General features: G+C 49.7%; 1 protein-coding gene across 2 annotated transcripts in view; it reads right to left on the minus strand.

The window, feature by feature from the left end:
- Positions 1 to 17,841, minus strand: part of VAV2 (vav guanine nucleotide exchange factor 2) — a 120,306-nt gene extending 102,465 nt beyond the window's left edge. The window contains exon 1 of one of the 2 annotated variants that reach the window (XM_065648268.1): positions 17,142 to 17,841. In XM_065648268.1, coding sequence (XP_065504340.1) covers positions 17,142 to 17,345 — 204 coding nt within the window. In that variant the 5' untranslated portion in view covers positions 17,346 to 17,841. The remainder of the gene's footprint in view (positions 1 to 17,141) is intronic. The other variant, XM_065648265.1, reaches the window with a different exon arrangement.
- Between the last annotated feature and the right edge of the window lie 2,358 nt (positions 17,842 to 20,199).

A 20,199-nucleotide genomic window follows, 5' to 3' on the forward strand; every position in this document is an offset into this window, starting at 1 on the left:
GCATGGATGCCATTGCATTATTCACGCATCATGGGTATATGCAATTTTTCTCCGTGCAGTCATGATTTGGGGGGACCCGCTTCCAATTAGAGTCGCTTTACCTTCAGAAAGCCTTGGAAATTACAACCAAATGTGTTATTTTCCTCACTGCAAGAAGTGCCGGGTTACCTGTTGGGAAGCAGAACTGCGGAACAAACGGACCCCCTGGTACATTCATCCCATCGAGCCGACGCCGCGCAGCACGCAGAGGGAAAGCACGACTGAAAAGCAAAAACTCAGCCCTGCAAAGTATTTGTAACGCCGCATTCGTTGCACCTTTTACCCTTGAGATCGGCAATGGAAGAAGTAACGGCCTAGAACAACTGTAAACTTCCGTCATTTTGAGATTTGCACAGTCTTGTGCTCCGGACAAGATCTGGAGGTGATAACTCAGGTTCAGTTCTAAGGACCCGAGGCTGTAGCTGGTGCCGGCAGTTCTGCATCCCAGAGGATGGAGATGACCTGCTCGCGGTGACGGCTGCCGACACGCACACCGACACCGTTACACCCGCGCTACGTTACACTTTCCGGGACCGTTGCCCAAAGATGCTTTCTACCTGCAAAGCATTGCAAAAAAGAAAACAAAAACAAAACCAAAAAACCCCACCAAAATCAGGCTACTGCCTGACAACAAGTTCAGTGAAAAATGGTTCCTAAATGTCACACCAGAGACCAGGGTGGCATTATTAGAAGCAGACAACAAACACAGAAAATTCTGCTTAATGGCACCAGGTAATGATGCTGAAAAGATATCTTCCCGAAGAAGTAATTAAAACCAGAACACTACTTTTCACGTTACGGATAACTGATGCAGACCCGCATATGAAATCAAGCTGCATTTTGCAAGATTAAGCCCACAATGTGCTTTTAATAGGTCTCTGGATGCGCCTCTGCCTCGTGGCAGCGCCGGGGCTCTGCACCACCGTCAGCTCCTCGGTGCAGGATGGGGCCATTGGAGCAGCTCAGCACCTTCTTCACCCCCAAAACCAACAGAATCGGGGTCACTGGGGGTGCTCCTGGGCCAGGTGGTGAGAAACTAGGTGGAAGGAACTCCCCTGTATTTTAACTTTTTGTTGTTTCCCTTCCCCCCCCGCCCAGTAACAGCAAATGTCAAACAGAGTTTCACACAATAAGCGCACAACCGGGTATCGGAACTTCCCAGGCACCACCAGAAGCCCCCATGAGCCTCCAGACTTCAACAGGCTCCAGAGTAGGTCCCAAAATCCCACTTGGCTTTCCCATAATAGCCCCGAATCCATTTCTGTGTATCGGGAAAGGAAAACCCACCCCTGAACGCAGACATTAACCCACATTTTTTCTTACCACCTAAAGCGCTCCTACTGACTTCTGTGATTTGCATTCAGGGTATCGGTTCCTCTCCCTTTCAACATTGCAAGGAAATTAATCAACTGAAGAATAACTGTAAGTATCACAAAGCCTGGGAGGCTGAAACAGGAAATCTGAAGGTTGACCATCACATTTAATTTTCGCACAAAATAAAAATCAGAATGAACTTTGATTAGGGGAAGGATGGGGAGGCCATTGGCATTACTGTGATGCTGGCCGGGGTCTTTTTTGTTTGTTTTAAGATTAAAGCCTATATTTTATTTTTATAATTTCAACTAAGCATTTTTCACTCTTCTGGAAAGAAGAGAGCGGTGTAAATTCCTTACTACAGAATATTAAGCATCATTCCAAATCACTCGTGTTGTAATGAAGGCCAGATGAAAAGCAAAAGCAAAGCCATCACTGCTTGGATCTGGCATGGTAACTTAAAGGAAACCCCCGATTACACGGAGCAGGTTTTTTTACTAATTTCAGTGTCTATCTGAGCACCAGGGCAGGCTCAGTTCTGGATTTCCAGGTGAATAACCAGCAAAATGAACGACGGTGCATGCACGCTTCAAGAAAGCAGGATTTGGACTTCTTCCTGGGAGAACGGAAGGAGGGAGAAGGCAAATGCCATGAAAGCCATCTTTTATTTTGCTTTAATTTTACAACTTGTCAATTATCCCAATTAACACCAGGGGGGAAAAAAAAAACATGCTACCAAAAAAAAAAAAAAAGAAAAGAAAAATCACTTTCTGTTTCATGTTATTTTTGCAAAGTGTAATTTAATAAGAGTCCAGACAAAATTAATGCTGTAAAGTTTCCTGAAGTGTAAAAAGACTTGTTGCCACACACTGAATTAGAAAGATCTTTCTGCAGTGACTAGTGCCTAAAGTTTCAAATATGTTTTTGCACCAAACCTCGGCAGTCAGGGCAGGGGCTCCAAACCTTTCTGGATTTGGGCGCATCCCCATCCACGACCTTCGCTTCAGGGAGAGGCTAAAGCTGCATTAAACAAAGGGGAGCTTCGTTTCTGACCCAGTTTATTTTAAATATCTAAGAATGCGACTATTTTACCTTGTCTGGAATATTTGATCCTCCTTCCCAAGCTCAAGCGGCAAAATTTTACTGCCCCGGCACAGGCAGCAATTCCGTACAGGCACTTTTTTGCATCATGAAAACAGGCTACAGAAAATTAATCTACTGGCTACTTAATTTGCAAAGCTGCTTAAAAAGGTCAGATCCCCAGCTCATAAGAATCCCTACCGAGAACAGATCCCAGAGATTACAGGAAATAAGGCTCTGGGTATTTATATAAATTAATACTTGGGGAGTATAACGGGATAACAGGACCCTCTAATCCAATACCCACATCACGCTCTTTGCGGCTCATATCACTTGCTTATCTATCACAGTAACACAACGGGGTGTGCTCAAAGCTGGTTGTAGAAATCTGCCCAAAATCTCCTGTATGTTTTCACTGAACAGCTTCCAGCTTTGCCTTAGTATTTTTTAAGGCAAGTCCTCCTTTCTGAGCCAGACTAACAGGGGCTAACGTGCACTAGCTGGGATATATTTTAGTCTACTGAAAATATGGAAGAACACGATTTTGTCGATTTTGGGGTTTTTGTGGGGGTTTTTTTGTGTGTGTTTGGGGTTTTGTTTTGTTGGGGTTTTTTGTTTGTTTGACAAATGATGGTCTGTTAAATTATTTAACAGAAAGTTTAGCATGCACACGTAATCACAAACACTAACACCCCCACAATTCTGCACTTATCCCCGATTTACGCTCGCTTAAACAAGGAAAACAAACCGGAATTTCTGAATTTGAGACAACAAGAAAATCCCGTTATCTCCAGGAGCCGACTCTTCCCCTCTCCATCCCCACCTTGACTTGGCTCTACGCAAACACAGGTATTTTCCTAAGACAAGCATCTCCCCTGGAAACAGAATTTAACGATATATTTACCAGCCAGACACGAACAGTTACACCAGACAGCATATACGAGCAAAGCTGACTCCCCTAATTGGACTATCTAAAATAAACTCTGTGTTACGGCGTAATTGCATTTGCAGAGCAGAGAGCGTTAGGGAAGGTTGCGCTGCTTTTGCTGTGCTGGTCTAATTAATTTGGTACAACTTGAGCAGGGAGATAAAGCCCCAGGGAGGTGTTGGGCTGGACCATTAATGCTGGATTTCAGCAGGAGGGGTTGGGATGGGAACTGGAACAGCATCCGACTCCTTCCTCGGCTCAGCTATTCGGCTCCATTTCTCCTCCCAAAGCCACCCACTCCGCTTTTGTGGGCTCAAAATTATCTGGACGCGAAAGGACAATAGTCAGAGCTTCTAATGGGAGAGGATCGGTACATCTAAATAGGCAGTGGCCCTAAAAAAGCTCACTGACCCGTAAATTAAAGTTACTTTATTGACATGGTTAAGACTGTGTCAACGCGCAGTTGAACACGGATTCTTCATTTCCCCTTTTTTTGGCAGCGGTCCTGTCCTATTTTCCTAAGTGCCACCCAAATGAAGTTAATTTTTGCTACTTCAGCTGCATACGTAACTCAATAAAAGTGATCTTTCTTCGGCTTTAAATTAACCCTTCTCCTAGCAGCCGCCTCCAACACACACACAGTGTAAAACATATGAAGAATTTTTAAGCACAGAATTAAGATGCAACAATAAGCACACAGATTTGCGTCAGACTAACGTGTACTCAGTTATGTTTAGCCCAAAGAAGAAGTTATTAAAGACATTTGTTTAGAAGCCAGCACGATACTTCTAAAAAGCCATAGAGCAAAGATGAAGACAGGTCTGGTTCCTGTGCAAATGGCTCTGGTGTGCATTAGGCTGAGCTGTTAGGAATAAATTGCTCCTCTGCATAATCCAATTGAGACTATTAAAAAAAAAAAAAAAAAAGAAAAAAAAAAATGAAGGCTATGTAGTATTTTACAGGGCTGTAAACACCAAGGGAAATAAAACATCTTTCTCTAAGGTGTAACTCCCAATGCAAAAAGCTTTTCCTCGAGCTCCACAGAGGAAAAGGCTTTTCCAGCCGCCTGGTGCCTTTTTGGGGAGGGGAGCATAAATAACATCTCGTCTAAAGTCCTCATGACCCACCAGTTCTGGTTGCATTTAGGAGGCACAACGAGGCTTTTTCTGGACCACGCTCCACCACAAACAGCGTTCCCACGACTCGAGGCGCGACCAACATCTGCCTGACCAACATCTGGCGAGGGGCTCACACCAAGCCCAGGCTGCACGTCAGCTCCAGCTCCATCGGTCTCCATCACACCGCGCTGTCCCAGAGCCAAGGAGAGCAGGGTGGGAAGCTGAGAAACTGAAATATATCTCCAGCCTAATGGACACTGAAAACTTTAAGCCCCAAAGAAATAGAGCCAGAAAGCGTTTCACCACTCTCGCCTCTGCACGATGGCCAGCCACCAACAAAAGGCATTTTTTTTCCAATTTTTTGAGTAAAACACTAAGTGGGCGGAGGGAGGAGGAGTTCTACATTTATTCTTCAGCACTCAAATATATGACAAAGCCTGGCTGCTAACGCGACAAAGACAAAACGAAGCAGTTATTAAGTTACCTTGAGCACAGAGACAAGTTAAACACCCCTTTTTGTCTCCAGTCTCCTCCTGTGCTCCATCAAAGGGAGCATCAGACTAATAACAGCCCTGCTTGGGTGAATAACTGTTTCTGTGGAGCGATAACACAACCCGATGCCTCATCTTTATTATATAGGATCTTCACACCATGAGACTGTTATTAGGAGAGCCGTCTTGCAAAAAAACCTTCAAATCATAGGGGGAAAAAAAAAAAAAAAATCAGAAAGGAAATTTGAGCAGCTCCTCCTTCTGTGCCTGCACGAGAGCGGTGCTCAGTGAAACACAGATTTTCTTCTCGTACCCAGGACAAGAACATGCAAAACCTGGTGGCCATGGTGGAGATGTCCTTGTCCCCGATCCAGCTCAGGATGTTTAACACCCCAGCAAATACACGGCCTCATCTTTGGCAAGTTCCTCTCTGCCCCCATGGAATTATGAGGCTGCTTCACACCTCTGGAAGTTTTGCTCTTGCTCCTTTTATTTACACCCAGTTAAACCAGATGTTTAACCCTGCTTATTTTTCTCTATGTATGTAAAAGATAATACTACTCAGCTTTTGTTGGTGGAGCCCAAAGCTAAACGTGGGTTGGTTTGGGTTTTATTTTCCTATTATTTTGCAAGGAGGGGGATTAAGAATATCACCTACTGGTTCATCAAGAATCATTCTGCTTTAGAAAACTTGGGTATTTGAGTCTTAAATGTACATCAGAGTCCCATATCACAGCATCATCCTTTCCCATTGCAAAAGAACAGATTTTGCTCACACTGCCAAAAAAATCACCAGGACCTATGAAAATGCAATGAGGCCTCATCTTCCATCAATAAATTCATTTTTTTGTTCTGTAGAGACCTTCACCCACCCCAGCAGCTGTATGCTAATTCCCCCTCAGCACTGCTTTATTATCACTCAGAACAGATGTTACAGCCGCTCCAAAATCTGGAGGTTACAAAAACTATTAACCTAATCGGGGCATGAGGCGGAGGGTTTGTGGGGGGGTGTTTAGCACCGAGGGGAACAGCTCAGCCCCCTCCTGCTGCTGCTGGTCCCCACAGCAGCACGGACAGACAGACGGACCAGGCTCTGCTCTCCCTGCAGCCAGGGACAGCAAATTCTCCATTGCCGAGCCCCCAAAACAACCAAATAACAATGACACAACTGAAAACTAATTGACAAAGATTCCCCCCAAATGTTGTAAAACAAAGATGGAGAGATCAAGGGAGATGATGTGATTCACAGACTTGTTCCAAAGACTCAGGGAAATTAGGTGCAAGATGCCCATGGGTTTTACAGATTTGGCACAAATGCGGATGCGATTACCTTTCTTCTTATTATTTTTGAGGGGGTGTTGTCTTTGTTGGGGCGTGCGTGCAAACAAAGTCACTTCAACCGCAGATAAATCCAACTGCAAAAGGTTTAACATTCCCCACAGAGTTGATTTCTCCAGTGCAGCCCAGTGTGGCTCCTGGAGTAATTAATGCCAGAATCTATTTATGACCTTTGAATAAGTTGTTCTTTTCTGAAGGGAAAGCTGCTACACACGTTAGCAAACATAATTAAGAGGGAAGGGGGGAGGATGACAAAAATCTGGAATTAAATCTCTCTCTAATTAGAAATGCTTCTTGCAACAACCTGGCTACAAAACCCCACTCTCGAGCTGATACTGTAGTTTCATTAAAGCTTCCTCATTACCCTTCCCTGAGATAACTGAGCTGTCAATACAAGGGAAATTTACTTCTAATGTTTGTCACTCCAAGAAAAAAAAAGTTTAAATGTTCCTCCATGTGGGTAAAGCTTGGCGACGTGCACCCGAACACACCGAGGCTGTAGAACGTGGGATGAGCAGAACTTCTGTACGGCCCCGCTCGCCTCTCCCAGCCAGGGCTGCTTCACCACGGCCACATGGCTCCTCCTTCACCGGCCACAGCCGCCCATCGTGTCCCAAGGAACAGGTTTTGCTGCCGACAGCTCAGGACGTTTGACCAAGTTTGCCGTGTCTCAGACTAAGTTCTCACCAGGGAGGCTCCGATGGCATCGTGCACAGAGACGCCGGGCAAAGCAGGTGGGAAGCAGCAGCGATTAAAGCCGGGAAGTCCCTTGAAGATGTTCTCGGTCCGCTAACGTGGACACCCCTACCCCTGGAGAAACCAAAACTCAACCGATGTACGAGAAAGAGTTCCATCACACATCTGCAGTGCTATCCAGCACCCACCCCTCCTCACTGTAACGTGAAAATGCAGAGGGCAGGATGATTCACATCTGGGAAGAGCCTAGACTTACTTATTTTTTATTATTATTATTTTAGAAGGCCCATCAAAAACTCGTTTTATGTAAAAATTTTTGTGCTCAAATAATACATTCTTCTACATTGGAGCCTAGGCATGAGGAAGGAATTTTTCACACTGAGGGTGGTGAGAGCCTGGCCCGGGTTGGCCAGAGAGGTGGTGGCTGAACCATCCCTGGAGACATCCCAGGCCAGGCTGGACGGGGCTCTGAGCAACCTGAGCTGGTGCAGATGTCCCTGCTCATGGCAGGGGGGGCACTGGATGGGATTTGAAGGTCCCTTCCAACCCAAACTGTTCTGTGATTTGATGATCTCCGCTTGGTTTCACAAACAAAAGGTGACCAACAGAGCGAGATGCTCGGTGAATCGTGGTCACGGGGAGGGATGAGCACGGGCAGGAGGTGCACGGACACCTGCCCAGGAACACCAGCTCCCGACACAGACCGGGGGAAAAACAGCGTAAAACTTCAAAGTAACATACCAGGTTTACTACAAAAGTTTTTGGTTTATTTTCTGTTTCAAGTCTCAATTCTCCCACAGCTAACATGAGACTTGGCTTGTGGGTTTTTTTGGTCTCCTCCCCTCTCTGAGGCTCAACAGCGACTTTCTTGGAAGATCAGTCACATGAGAAAGTGCTTCCCATAAACACAAAGGGTCCTGATACGCACACAAGTCTGTCCCCAGTGATGTACACATTTCCTGTCCTGGGGACATGTCATTCAGCCTGGGATGTCCGGTGTTTAACACACTCCAGCTCTTACAAAAATATAGTTTTATATGTATCGACCCATCTCCCATTCTTGTTGCTTCTGCCAGAGACAAGCCCAGCCTCTCGGGATCAGGGCTCCCCTTTAGGGCAAACCTGTATCCTTGCACGAACTCGGATGCTCCCAGCCCAGCTGTGAATGCTCCAAGTACCTGATAAACGCAAAGGAGCCAAACGGCCTGTCCTGGAAAGCAAAAACCAGTTTATACAGCACGTCTGAGCTCAGAGCAGTCTGGAGGACACGTGCCCAGCAAGGACACACGGACGGGTCCTGCACAGGCGCTGCCATGGGGCTCGTCCCAGCGCAGGTCTCGCCCTGCACCAGCCCCTGCCTGCTCAGGGCTTGGGCATACGCTTGTTTTCCAGGCAGCCCAACACTTTTGTCACACACATGAGTTCGGCTGATTTCACAGATAATTCTGTGTTTGCAGCAGTAAACACAAATCGCTTCTCCCGCTCCTCCCCTTCTATGATCTACAAGCCTCCTCTGTTCCCTCCTCAGCCCCTTTCAAATACCAGATGTTCCATTTAGCTCTAAACCACTATAGAACACAACAAAAGATATGAATGCCATAAAAGGGCCAATTTACTCCCCTCTCCATCAGTATTAAAGCATATGCTTGAAGAGAAAGAGTAAATTTCCTCTATGGGGACCTTTTAACCTTCCCCCTCTCCCCGTTTCTCAAGCCCTGCTCGTTCGCAGGCTGAGCCGAAGCCCCGATGCAGGCAAGCGCAGGCAGCTGCCCGCGCCGTGGTCCTCGACGGAGCCGGGGAGGCGCGAATCGCCCCCGACCTCCCGTCACGTCCAGAGGCATCCGTCAGCATCTCCCTTTGCTGGGGCAGGCTCACCAGCCGGTCAGCTGTCAGCACGGACCAGGAGCGAGCACGGAGCCGATGCTGCTGCTGACAAGGGTGTGCGGGGAACCCCGCAACATGGGAGATGCTCCCCGGGTCCAGCGAGCCCGGCAAATCCAATCCCGAGAAGTCAAGGGGCATCGCAGCAGATAAAAGATGATTTATAACACAACTGGGTCTTTACCACGGGCAAGGCTATGGAGTTTACTGAGGGGGGAGGTCGCTAGACCACACCACCCAGGAGCCGAAGGAGCAGAGTCAGGATGTGAGTCAGGCTGGTGGCTTTCCAAGGAGGCGAAGGAGAACCTTCCAGCCGAATCCCGGCTGTCCAGACGGGTTACGAAACAAGAAAAGGAGATTTCACGTCACCTCTTGCCACCCGAGCAACGGCGCGTTGGGCGGAACCGAGACCGCAGGCAGAACCCTCTGTGCTGGGATAGGAAGGGCTTGCAGCCCCCGTATCAGGGTGAAAAAACTCTTTCAGGGATTTCAGAAAAAAAAAAAAAAATGCTCTTAAAACTAGAAACGTTCCAAAACTTGTTCTGCAGGACTTGTTAGGTTGGGAAACTTGACGGTCAACAAACTAACACTCTTCAGTGACTTCTAGTGAAGAAAGCTGATTTTTTTTTTTTTAGACCAACAGGTCTTTGAGCCTACACACAGATTAGCAGCCTGACCCATCTGCACCTGTGTTTTTTCCAACTCTTTCTACAGCTGAGCCCTTCTGGGTTTTGCTAGAGCAAAAACACCCTCTAACACAAGAGGAAAGGACCCAGATGGTCCAATTACTTATCAGAGATGTACCCCTGTGAAAACCTTTCGGGTTAGGTCATCTTAGCTAAACCTCAGCATTAACATGGACTGGACCCAACAGGGCTCAGCCAGTCCAGAATGGGATCCCAGTCAGATACTCCCAGACCTCCATCACAGAGGGTGGAGGGCAAGGAGTGGCTGCATTCGAGTTGTATCATCGGATGAAGCACAGCCCTGAGCTGCAACCAAAAAAAACATAAGGAGGTGAGGAAAAAGTCAGTTTTATTAGAAACAGACTTTTTTTTTTTTTCCCCCCCAGGCTTTTCCTTGAAGGGGAGATACAACACTGGGGAAAGTCATTTCATTAATGCTGAGTTTGAAGCTGTCGAACGCGGACTGTAATTAACGGCTGTCATGAAAAAGGTGGTACTTCCCTCTCCTCGTGAAGGAGCATCGGAGGGCACGTGGCTTCCAACAAGCAGGACACGTCGCGGGGGTTGCAGGTAACGTATGCATCACCCCGAGGACGCACCCAAATTAAAGCCCTCGGGCTGATGCCACCGGGAGGGCTGGGGGTGACCGAGCGCGGGGACACAGAGCGGGCTTCGCCTGGGGCCAGCGCTCAGCGGCACGGCACCGCTGAGCCCCGAGGGTCCCGGGATGCTGCGGGGACGCTGGGCGGACAGACGGACCCGGCACTAACGCGCGGCAGGTCGCCCCGATGGGGCGCCGAGCGAGTCTGCGGGGAGGATCAGCGATCCGCGGAGCTGTGCCCATCGCTGGGAGGGCAGCGGCAGAGACTCAGCTGAAGATTGCTGAGAATCTCAGGGATCTGACTGAAGTCAAGAGTAGCGTTGGGAAACCGGGAGGAAAAAAAAAAAAAAAAAAAAAGCTGTGTGCAACTCAAAGAAGGTGGATCCATGCTTTAAAAAACAACAACAAAAAAACAAAAGAAAAAAAATCAAAGTAAAGACAGTCTTCTCTTCCCAGAGGTGCTGCAAGCTCACTGTAAGTACACCTCCACATTAATCCCCTCCATCCCCCCACACAAACCTTACATCTCCACCCCTCACTTGCTCAGCACCCTAAATCGACGGGATCCTGGTGCTCCCAGCTCTGCCCAGAACGCCCCGGCAGCCCCAGCCCGCGCTAATGGGACGTGTGGGATGAGCAAATTTGAGATGCTACTGAACACAGGCTTAGGGGGAAATCCAATGGAGAAGTACTGCAGGGAAAACAGATCTGTCTCTTTAAGAAGGGACAAAGAAGCGGACCAAAAATTTGCCCTCAGGTCAGTCTGATGCAACATTTCTGTCAGCGCCAAAAATCGGCTCCGGTTTGGTTCCAGATGAGCTGAAGAAAGCAAAGGGTCCCAAGCACCGGGCAGGGGCTCCCACACCGCAGGGCAACGGGTCGGCACCATCAGCTGGACACGAGTCAGATGACGATGCTCAACCCTTCGATATAACCACAGCCCCAGTACACACCTTGCTTGGTTTAGCCTAAATTTCTGCAGCCCTAATCCCAACTGCCTCGCTCAAACACAGCCACAGCAGTTAAGCATCACAAGTGTCATGGCCAAAAAATTGCCAGTTTCTCTCTGGAGGGACCAAGCCACAAGGTACCCCGTTTCCTGTGACAAGGTACACCAGGCACGAAGGATCACCACCAAGAAGGACGGACAAGCCAGGCATTTTTTACAGCTCATCAACATGCTGTTGAGATAGAAGGCAGCTTCCCAGCCTGGTCCCAACTTGAAAAACGACCAAACTGACTGGGGGTTTTTTTTGGCTTTGTGTTTTTAAAGGCATCTATTCATTCAAGTCTGTTCCCAGTAGGTATTTAATGCAGGTATTTAACTCTCATCAATCATTCAAGGGGAGAAAAGGAAGTTTTCACTGCTTTTTGGCATAGCCAGCAGGATCCATCTAACACTTTCCACCTTCTTCTGCCCCAACAGAATACATATGAGCCTTCGGCTGCAGGTTCGGTTGGATCTTACAGCCTTGCCAAACAGCAAAAAAGAGGGTTCAACCTCCCCAAACAGCACAAAAGATGGTCCTACCTCCAGCTAGCACAATGTCTTTGGGTGCTATTTGCCATGCAGGGGCTGGGAGGAGAGACTGCAATCGGTGCCTATTTGCAAGGAGCTGACGAGCTCAGCCGTACCAGACAGAGCACCTTTTTTCCCTTTGTAAGGCTCAGCACATCCAAACGGGAAGTCAGTGAGACACAAACAGTGATATGCAATGAGGCTTTTTTTTTTTTTTTTTTAAACAGCCTTTTTGGAACAGAACTCAATTTCAAGAAGCAGAGAGTAAATAAAAAGCCGGAGGACCTGAGCAGAGTAAATCACAGAGTAGCTACACACACCTTGCTCAAACAACCCACCTACCCAGTCAGCTCCTATAATACTGAATTATATTTAACTATTAATACAATCATGACATATGGAACTAATTAAAAGCACTGTAGCTATAAAGCGTCCAAGTGGCATGTTAAAAATCCCAAAGCCTTGTGAATAATTACTGGTACCAAATACGCCAACGTGCCTTCATCTCCCACACACCTGGGGGAAGCAGTCGCTACGAACCACCTGCTCCCAGTTGTCATGGCAAATGAGCGCCTACATCATCAATAAATATGACTTTGATACCAAATTATTGCCATCCTCCAGAAAAAAAACGACAGCCATGAAGCCGTCTGACAGTTCGGAGGGGTGTAGGGCATTTCACCCATCAATCGTGGGCACGCAATTGTCTGCGTGGCTCCTTAATAAGAGCAAAACAAGAGCAGTGGGCAGCCGAGTCATCACGCCAATTATGTTTGCTGCATCTCATCAGCCTCAAGAGCCCCAAAAAAACCTCCAGGCACCGCAGACCAAGATGGATTATCTCTAGAGAGATGTCAATATGCTTCAAAATAAGAAGCCTTAATGAGCTGACCATTACTGCTAACTTAAAGTCTGTGCACACACAAATACACACATTAAATATATGACTGCTTCATTTCAAGCAGCCAGGGGATTTTGAAGCAGGAAAAAAAACCCCTAATATATATATATATATATTTAGCAGTGTCCAGGCCAACCTTAAAGGAAGGGTGAATGCAACGTGATATCAACGAGAGTCTTCACATTACAACAAATCGCATGATCAAGCCCAAGAAGTGCACAACTGGTGTAGATACCAATTTCCATCTCTCTAAATGCGCGGAGCAACGTCAATGCCACAGCAGATAACACTGCAACGGCGTGCTCAGCCAGCCAGGACACAGCAATGGGAGGTTGGGGCAGGAGTTCGGGGGTTATTGCTTTTTTCGGAGTTGTCCCCCTTTGAATGAACCCACATTTTCTTCAGCTGCAGAGATTTAGGAGTGGAAACACACCCAGAGCAGGGCTGGAGGGCAGAGCACAGGCTGAGCCCCCTCGCATGCGCCGGGCGATGCTGTCAGCCCCCGCAGCACCTTGCACGCTCACTTTTGATAATTCCTGATCAACTCCCCCACCTGCAGAGGTGTCCGGCACAGCTGATCCAACCCTGGACGTCTCTGCCTGGAGATCTGTCTGCACAAATCGCATTGCCGGAGCGGGGAGCAGCCTGCAGCGCGGCTCACCAGAGCATCCCTGCCAACGCCAGTACACATTCGAGTCCCTGTCAGGAGGGATTAATTTTATCTAAAGCAAATGCAAAAAAAAAAAAAATAAAGAAACAAACTCAAACCCACATCACCAAATATCAACCTCGCCCAAACGTGCAATTTTTATCGCACGCATTTTTATGCCTCAGCATGCTAAAATGCAAGTGAAGAGTCATTTAATTTGTATTTGACCAGAGATCTAACAAAATTACGATTCAAACCTAATTATCAATGAAAATCCAAAGGTTGGAGATTTCCATCTTACTCCCAAAAGGAGCTTGGGATGCAAGAGCAGCTGTACCGCACAGTGCCAGAGGACTGGAATTAGTGCCAGATACAGGGGAATGGGGCGAGAAGCAGGTTCTGGAGGCGGCTCCGCACAGAGATGGGGGAGAAATGCTGTCCCAAGAGTTGGGGACAGCGATCGCCAGCCTGAGGGGTGCTACATCTGCCCCCATTTGCAGATAAAGACACCTTTTGTATCACACTCCCGCAGCTGGCTGGCAAACCAGCTTGAATTACAGCCCCCAAAACCCAATCACGGTAATAGACAAAATGATCAATAAGTACTGAGGGCAAGTACACTCCTCACACTTCCCACCTCTCCAGAAACGGCCTCTACAGCAAAAGCAATTAGCAGAAATGAAGTTTTACTCCAGGCTCATCAAAACTGGCCTCACATCTACCAACTCTTAGAACAGAACTGGGCTTTAAGCCTTTTTCCTGCTTGTTTTGTTAGTCTGTAGAGGTTCAGTAGCTTCGGGTCATCCCATCCTACCAGGCACCACCGAACACTGGACTTGGGTCTCTGGAACTGAGCCTGAAAATTAAGCAAACTTGAGATTGCAACCTAATGAGGTGATTTCCCCAGCCTGGTTTCCCTGCTGAACAAGGACAGGAAGGTTTTAGGAGGACAGGGACACCAGTTCAGCCTCCTCCACGGGTGTCCTTGCTGTGCTGTGACCTGATGCTCTCACCTCCCAGCACACCTTCAACAGCTGCAAGTAAAAACAAATCAACATGAAAGGGGATTAAAAAAAAAAAAAAAAAAAACCCACCACCAAGCACACAACAGCGTCTGGATCTTAAAGTGTTTCTTCACAGAGAGATGCGATTTCACCTCTGGCCTTTGAAATGATGCTCACCTGGGGCAAAAATCTGTTTCTCATTACACACCTGCACAACCCCATTTGATTCACTGAGAAAGCTGGATGACAGAACATTACTGAGTGTTTCAAGTCTAAGCACAAGTGTCTTGTCCCCTGGCATTTTGATTAATAAAAAAAATAATCTCTACAGTAAGGCAGACGACTGGTTAGCCAGCCGAGCCAGTCAGGCAAAATGTGCATTTATCATCAAAAACAACCTCTGAAGTTCCTAATCACACTCTATCTTGCACATCCCTGCTCCCGTGTCTGAGCGCATCACCGCTGTGTGACAAAGATGGGTTCCTACAATCTTCTTCTGAAATTTGGCCCAGGGAGACTAAACTGCTCCCTGATAGCTGCAGTGAGGCTGGGGCACCGCAGGGACGTGTGTCCCCACCCCGGAGACCCCATCCTCACTCGTCCCTGGGCTGCAAGAGCTGAGGATGCACAGGAGGTGAAGAGCAGCAAGATGCCTCCTGTCTTTTGCTACCCTGCGGGAGAAGCCACATTCCCAAATTCAGGAATTGCCAAGAGAAGCACTGGATACTTACAAGCAAGTATAAAGACTCAAGCCTAGACTGATTTGGGTCCCATCCTGGCTGAGGACGAGCTGAGCCTCCCTGTAGCAGCCTCTCCCACGCCAGGCGATGGCTCCGCTCATCCCCATGGGCTCAGCTTTGGCCAGGCTGTGCCGGTGCGCTCCCACAGCCAGGTTTTTGAAGAGATAACCACCAAATTATCTGATTCAGCCACTTCACACTCCTCCCAAGGCCAGCAAAGCCGGCAGGTGGGGTAGGCAGAGAGCAATTTCATTACGGACAGCTGGGCCATAAACTCTCACCTCCAACAAGTAACACCTGCCTCAGCAAGAGCCTCCTCTCCAAACTACCACTGGGATCTTCCCCAGATCGCTGCTACCATTTAAAAGCCCATTCTTAGTTCCCCACAGGGCAAATATTGAAGCAAAATTAGGTTTGTAGGGCTATAATGTTTCCTTAAAAGAAAAGTAAAAAAAAAAAAAAAAAAGAAAGAAAAAAGCATAGTATGCCATTCTCAGCATGTTCTAAGCAAGCACCAGTCCCCACACATTTGCAGCTCCAGCCCGACAGTTTATTTTTGGAAACATCAGTTTGTACAGAAGACAGTTTGATCAGTTTATAGCCTGGAAAGCGAAGAGGAAACCTCACAGCGCTGTTCCACCCTGGGAAGAGGCATCAGGACGTGTTGTTCTTTACACCAGCAGGTCTCACGCAGCAACACGGGCTGATTTTCACCACACGCTTGGGGCTGCCCGCCCCGGTGCTCTGCAGGACCAAGGTCTCCAACTCCACAAGCGAGTTGTGACAGCCTCGCACACACAGCAAAACGCACCTTGCTCCCCAAAGCACGGCTCCAAGTTTCGGGCCCAAACACCTGGCAGGGGAGCTCAGGGCTGCGGGCTGTCCCCAACCCCAGCAGCTCCCCCGGTGCCCCGGGTTACATCTTGCTGGGTACAGAGACCAAACAGACAAAAACCACCATTGCCCTGGAACAAAACTCTGGCGGAAGAAGGGAAAGGCGCTTGCCGGATAAGCAGCATGCTTGTGCAGCACATATCCAGAACTCATGTTAGCACTGTACATTATTTATCTTTGAATGTTCGATAAAGTTAAACAGAGTCTTGCATGCTCTTGCTACCAGGAAATTTCCTTTCCCTTTTACCAATAAAACCTATTGTTGTTCAAAAATAAAAGACAGGGGTTTGCTGTCCACTCATCAACACAGGGGCTGCCAGGTAGGGAGGACAAAGTGACCCGTTTCATTTGTTTCTTAATCGATTTCACTTCCCAATTCCCATGCAAATACCGCGCAGCTCGGCTTGCAAAAACATAAGCAGAGCATTTAAACCCAAAACAACCAGAGCTGCTTTGCCTTTTTTTTTTTCTTTTCGTTTGTTTGTTTAAGCCTGCTTTCACCAAAACAACCAGAAATTGGAAACACTTCCGAGGAGGGAGCTTTCAAGTTCCCAGACCTGGAAGCCACGATGAGCGCGGTGCAAGGGGGGCTACCGGACCGGCCGGGGCTCGATCGCTGAACCGGGACCGCTGAACCGGGGCTCCCTGGACCGGGACCCCGATACCCATCGCCCCGAAACGGCTGCGGCTCAACCGGGGCTGCGGCACCGGGAGCCCCGGCCCGGGGGACACACACGCAGGGGGTCGGGCACCGCATGGCTGCCCAACCGGGCTTGGGACAGGCTTGCACAGCACCAGGGTTTGGGGTTTTTTTTATTTATTTGCTTATTTTGCTTTTAATCTTCCCCGCTAAAGTTTTCTCCTCAAGACCAGCGCCCTCCGCCTGCTCCTCCAGCATATCAAAGCCCAACTAGTGCCTCGTTAAAAACCCCCAAGTAATCCCATCTCCTCTCTCTTAGCCGTATTATTTGCTTTTGGTTCGCGATGGCTGTAAACAGGAGGGATGTTTCCCTCTTTCCTGGGGTGTTTTTTCGCCGTCCCAGAGCCCTTTCCCGAGCAGCCGCTGTAGCCACCGGGGCACGACCGGCGAGGAACCGGGGAGCTACAGACCGGGCGGGGGGGATGAAGCAGCCGGTCTCCCACGCATCCCCTCCCCAAACGCGCTCGCATTCACGCATCCCACCAAGTTTTGAGAGACCAACACCCGCACCCAGGGAAGGGGGTGCTCCTGGGGGTCCCCTAACCATCCATCCCCTCCCTACCTGGGACATCTGGGGCCTGAAGTTGATGTCCTTGAGGTCGATGGAGCCGGGGGAGAGGTTGTGGAGCAGCTGGCAGAGCAGGACCCCGTCCCGCAGCGCCTGTGCCAGGTCGAAGACCACCGCCGAGGGCCAGACCACCCGGTGGTTCGGGGGCAAAACTTTGCAGTCGATGAGCCAGCGGCCGCACTGCCGCCACTCCTCCATGGCCGCGGGCCGACGGGGCCGCCGCCCCGCTCGCACACCCGGCCTTCCTCCTCCTCCTCCTCCTCGCCGCTCAGGGGCAGCGGGCGGCCGCCCGAGGGGCTGCTCTGCACCGCGGCACCGCGCTACCGCCCCGCTCCATCGCCGCCCGCCGCCCGGGGAAGCATCGCTCCGCGCCGGGGCTCTGCGGAGGAGGAGGAGGAAGGAGGAGGAGGAGGAGGAAGAGGGGCGGCGCGGAGTTTTCCGGCGGAGGGCTGCCCCTGCCCCCGCTGCGGCCCCACCGCCTCGGCCGGGCTAGGCGCGCCGCATCCTCCCGTGAACAAAGCGGAATGGGAGCGGGGGGGAAACGGGACACCGAAACCGGGCACGGCGGGGCCGCCCCCGCGTAACTTCGGCCCCCTGTCCCGAGGAAACTCGCTGCTGCTGCTGCCGCCGAGGGGCCCCACCTGCGCGGGCGCGGAGCTGGCGCTGGGGACGCCGCTGCCGCGGGTGCGAGTTTTCCCCGCCCGCCCCGGGCAGCGGGAGGAGCTCCCGGGCCGCCCCCGCCGCCCCTTTGTCTGCGGGAGCCCGGGCGGGGAGCAGGGGGCGGGGTGCGCTCCGCGCTGCCTTGGCTTCCCCCCCCCTCCCCCTCCCCCCCTTTTTTTTTCTTTTTTTTTTTTTTTTTTCTCCTTTTCGCATCCCTTTGCGCTCCCGCCGCTGCCGTTTCGCTCCGTGTTCCGGGAAAGCCGCGCCGCGCCGCGCTACTGCTTCACCCTCCGGGGACACGGAGCTGCTATCCCCACTTCGTAACCGGGGTGTGCCCCCCTCCCCGGGACCCCCACGGTCCCACCGCCCCTCGCACGCACGGCCCCAGCTCGCCGGGGGGGGCAGGACCCGGCCGGGGCCCCCCAGCCCCCGCTGCCCTCGCACACAAGCCCAGGCTTTGTCTGACCGTGCACTCCCACTCTCCATCTCATGTTTGGGTTGCAAATAGCGCAGGAGCTCTCGTATTCCTCGACTTTCAAACATGAAGGCAGCTCTTGTAATTAATTGCCAGTGTATTTATTAAAAACCTCAACTCTCAGCCATTAACTCCGTGGCAGCAAAACTCTTGAAAAATCTCTAATTTTCAGCGGTGGCTTCCATCCAAATCAGCGCAGTTTACAACAGCCTCTTTTCAAATCTGTTGCGAGTTTTCTTCCGAGATCCTGTGCCCAGGGTTTGTCAATTAATTTCCAGCCTGGCTTTCCAGAAAGCCCAGACCGGAAGCCGAGCCTGGGACGAAGGGAAGCTATTAACCTGGATGTCAAACAAATGCAAGGCTAATCTCTTCCAAATGTAGCCAAGCGGAGATAAAGAAGAAAGCACGACTCTACTGGCATGATCCTTCATTTCCAATGTAGGAAGGAGGATCCCTCCACAGAATGAAAAACAATTGTTTAATATTCCAATAAAAGTTTGGTAGGCTTTTTTTTTTTTTTAATAGCACAGAAGGCACTTATTTTAGCGTGATGTGCTGGCACCCAATCTGGTTTGGGTCTGGCTGTGTGCAGTGCCCGCTGCAGCCCTGGCAGGGCAGGGTGAGTGTAGCACAATCCAAGAGGGAGCAGCATCCGCATGCCCCGATCCTGCAATCGGAGCTGCGCCCTGGGTGTATGCAGGAGCACGCCGACCAGAGTCCGCACTTCCCCATACCCCGCGGAGGTGATTTCCCAGAATAACTTTCTCATTCTTTAATAGTTCTTCATGAAGCCTTACTTTCCAGCCACTCGTTAGGTCTCCAACAGCACCCACTGGGCAGGAATCACGAGGCTACTGAAAGGAGTGGAGTCTTGCCAGGGATAATTTTGGTCGACTCTGTGCTAGTTTGCCTTGTGAGGTCAGGTCTGTAGGTAGAGGACAACAGAGGAGTTTATTATATGTGTATAATTAAAGCTGCTAGTTACAGTCTGGCTTTTTACTGCATAATAAAAAAGATACTTGGCTCCTGGACACTTAAGAACAATCACTGCAGCTGCAGAGCCAGCATCTGTGTGGGAGGTGTTGAAGCAAATACATTTCTCGCCTACCTCTGCAACAATCAAAACAGCTGATGGCAGAGATATTTTTGATAGCAGCTGAAAAAAAAAAACCAAACCAACAACCCCAAACCTGTAAGGCAAGGCTCAGTGAAGAGCGTGTATTCTACACACACACGTGTGGGCTCGAGCTGCAGATTGTACAAATGTCCTGAAACAGGACGGGGTGCACGGGGAGGACCCAGATGCTGCTTTCAGGATGTACCTGAGGCTAAAAGGGAGCTCGCATACAATAAAGAGGTTGAATTTTGTGCTAGAGCTGGTGCTTTTCTTTCATGCCCCTTTGCACTGCTGGGAATGGCAGCCAGGGATGGACAGACAGCCAGGGATGGACAGACAGCCAGGGCTGAGGCTGCTGACCCACACGCAGAGGCGGACACTACCCTCTGCTGGGGACCGAGCGTGGAGCTTCTCTTCTAACCAGCTTTGCTCTATGCGCTCTTATCACTTTCTTGCATGAGAGAAGCCTGAGAGGTGACTGAACGCACTAGAAAGATAACAACATCACGCTTTTTCATCCCCAAATGTCTCAGTGACTGCGTCCAAGGAGGCGGGCAGGCAGCCTGGTCCCCTTGCAGAGGGGGTGTGAGGGGGCACATGGCTGGGGAAGCAGCGGCTGCTTGGGAACATAACAGAGCTGCTCGGGAACATCATAGTCCAGCGCAGAATGGGCAAAAATAGTCAGAAAAGATGGAAAGAAGGAAGGAAGGAAGGAAAGGAAGGAAGCAAGGAAGGAAGGAAGGAACGAAGGAAGGAATGAAGGAAGGAAGGAAGGAAAGGAAGGAAGGAAGAGAGGGAAA

The sequence above is a fragment of the Caloenas nicobarica genome, chromosome 19, assembly GCF_036013445.1.
Source record: "Caloenas nicobarica isolate bCalNic1 chromosome 19, bCalNic1.hap1, whole genome shotgun sequence".
Taxonomy (NCBI): Eukaryota; Metazoa; Chordata; class Aves; order Columbiformes; family Columbidae; genus Caloenas; species Caloenas nicobarica.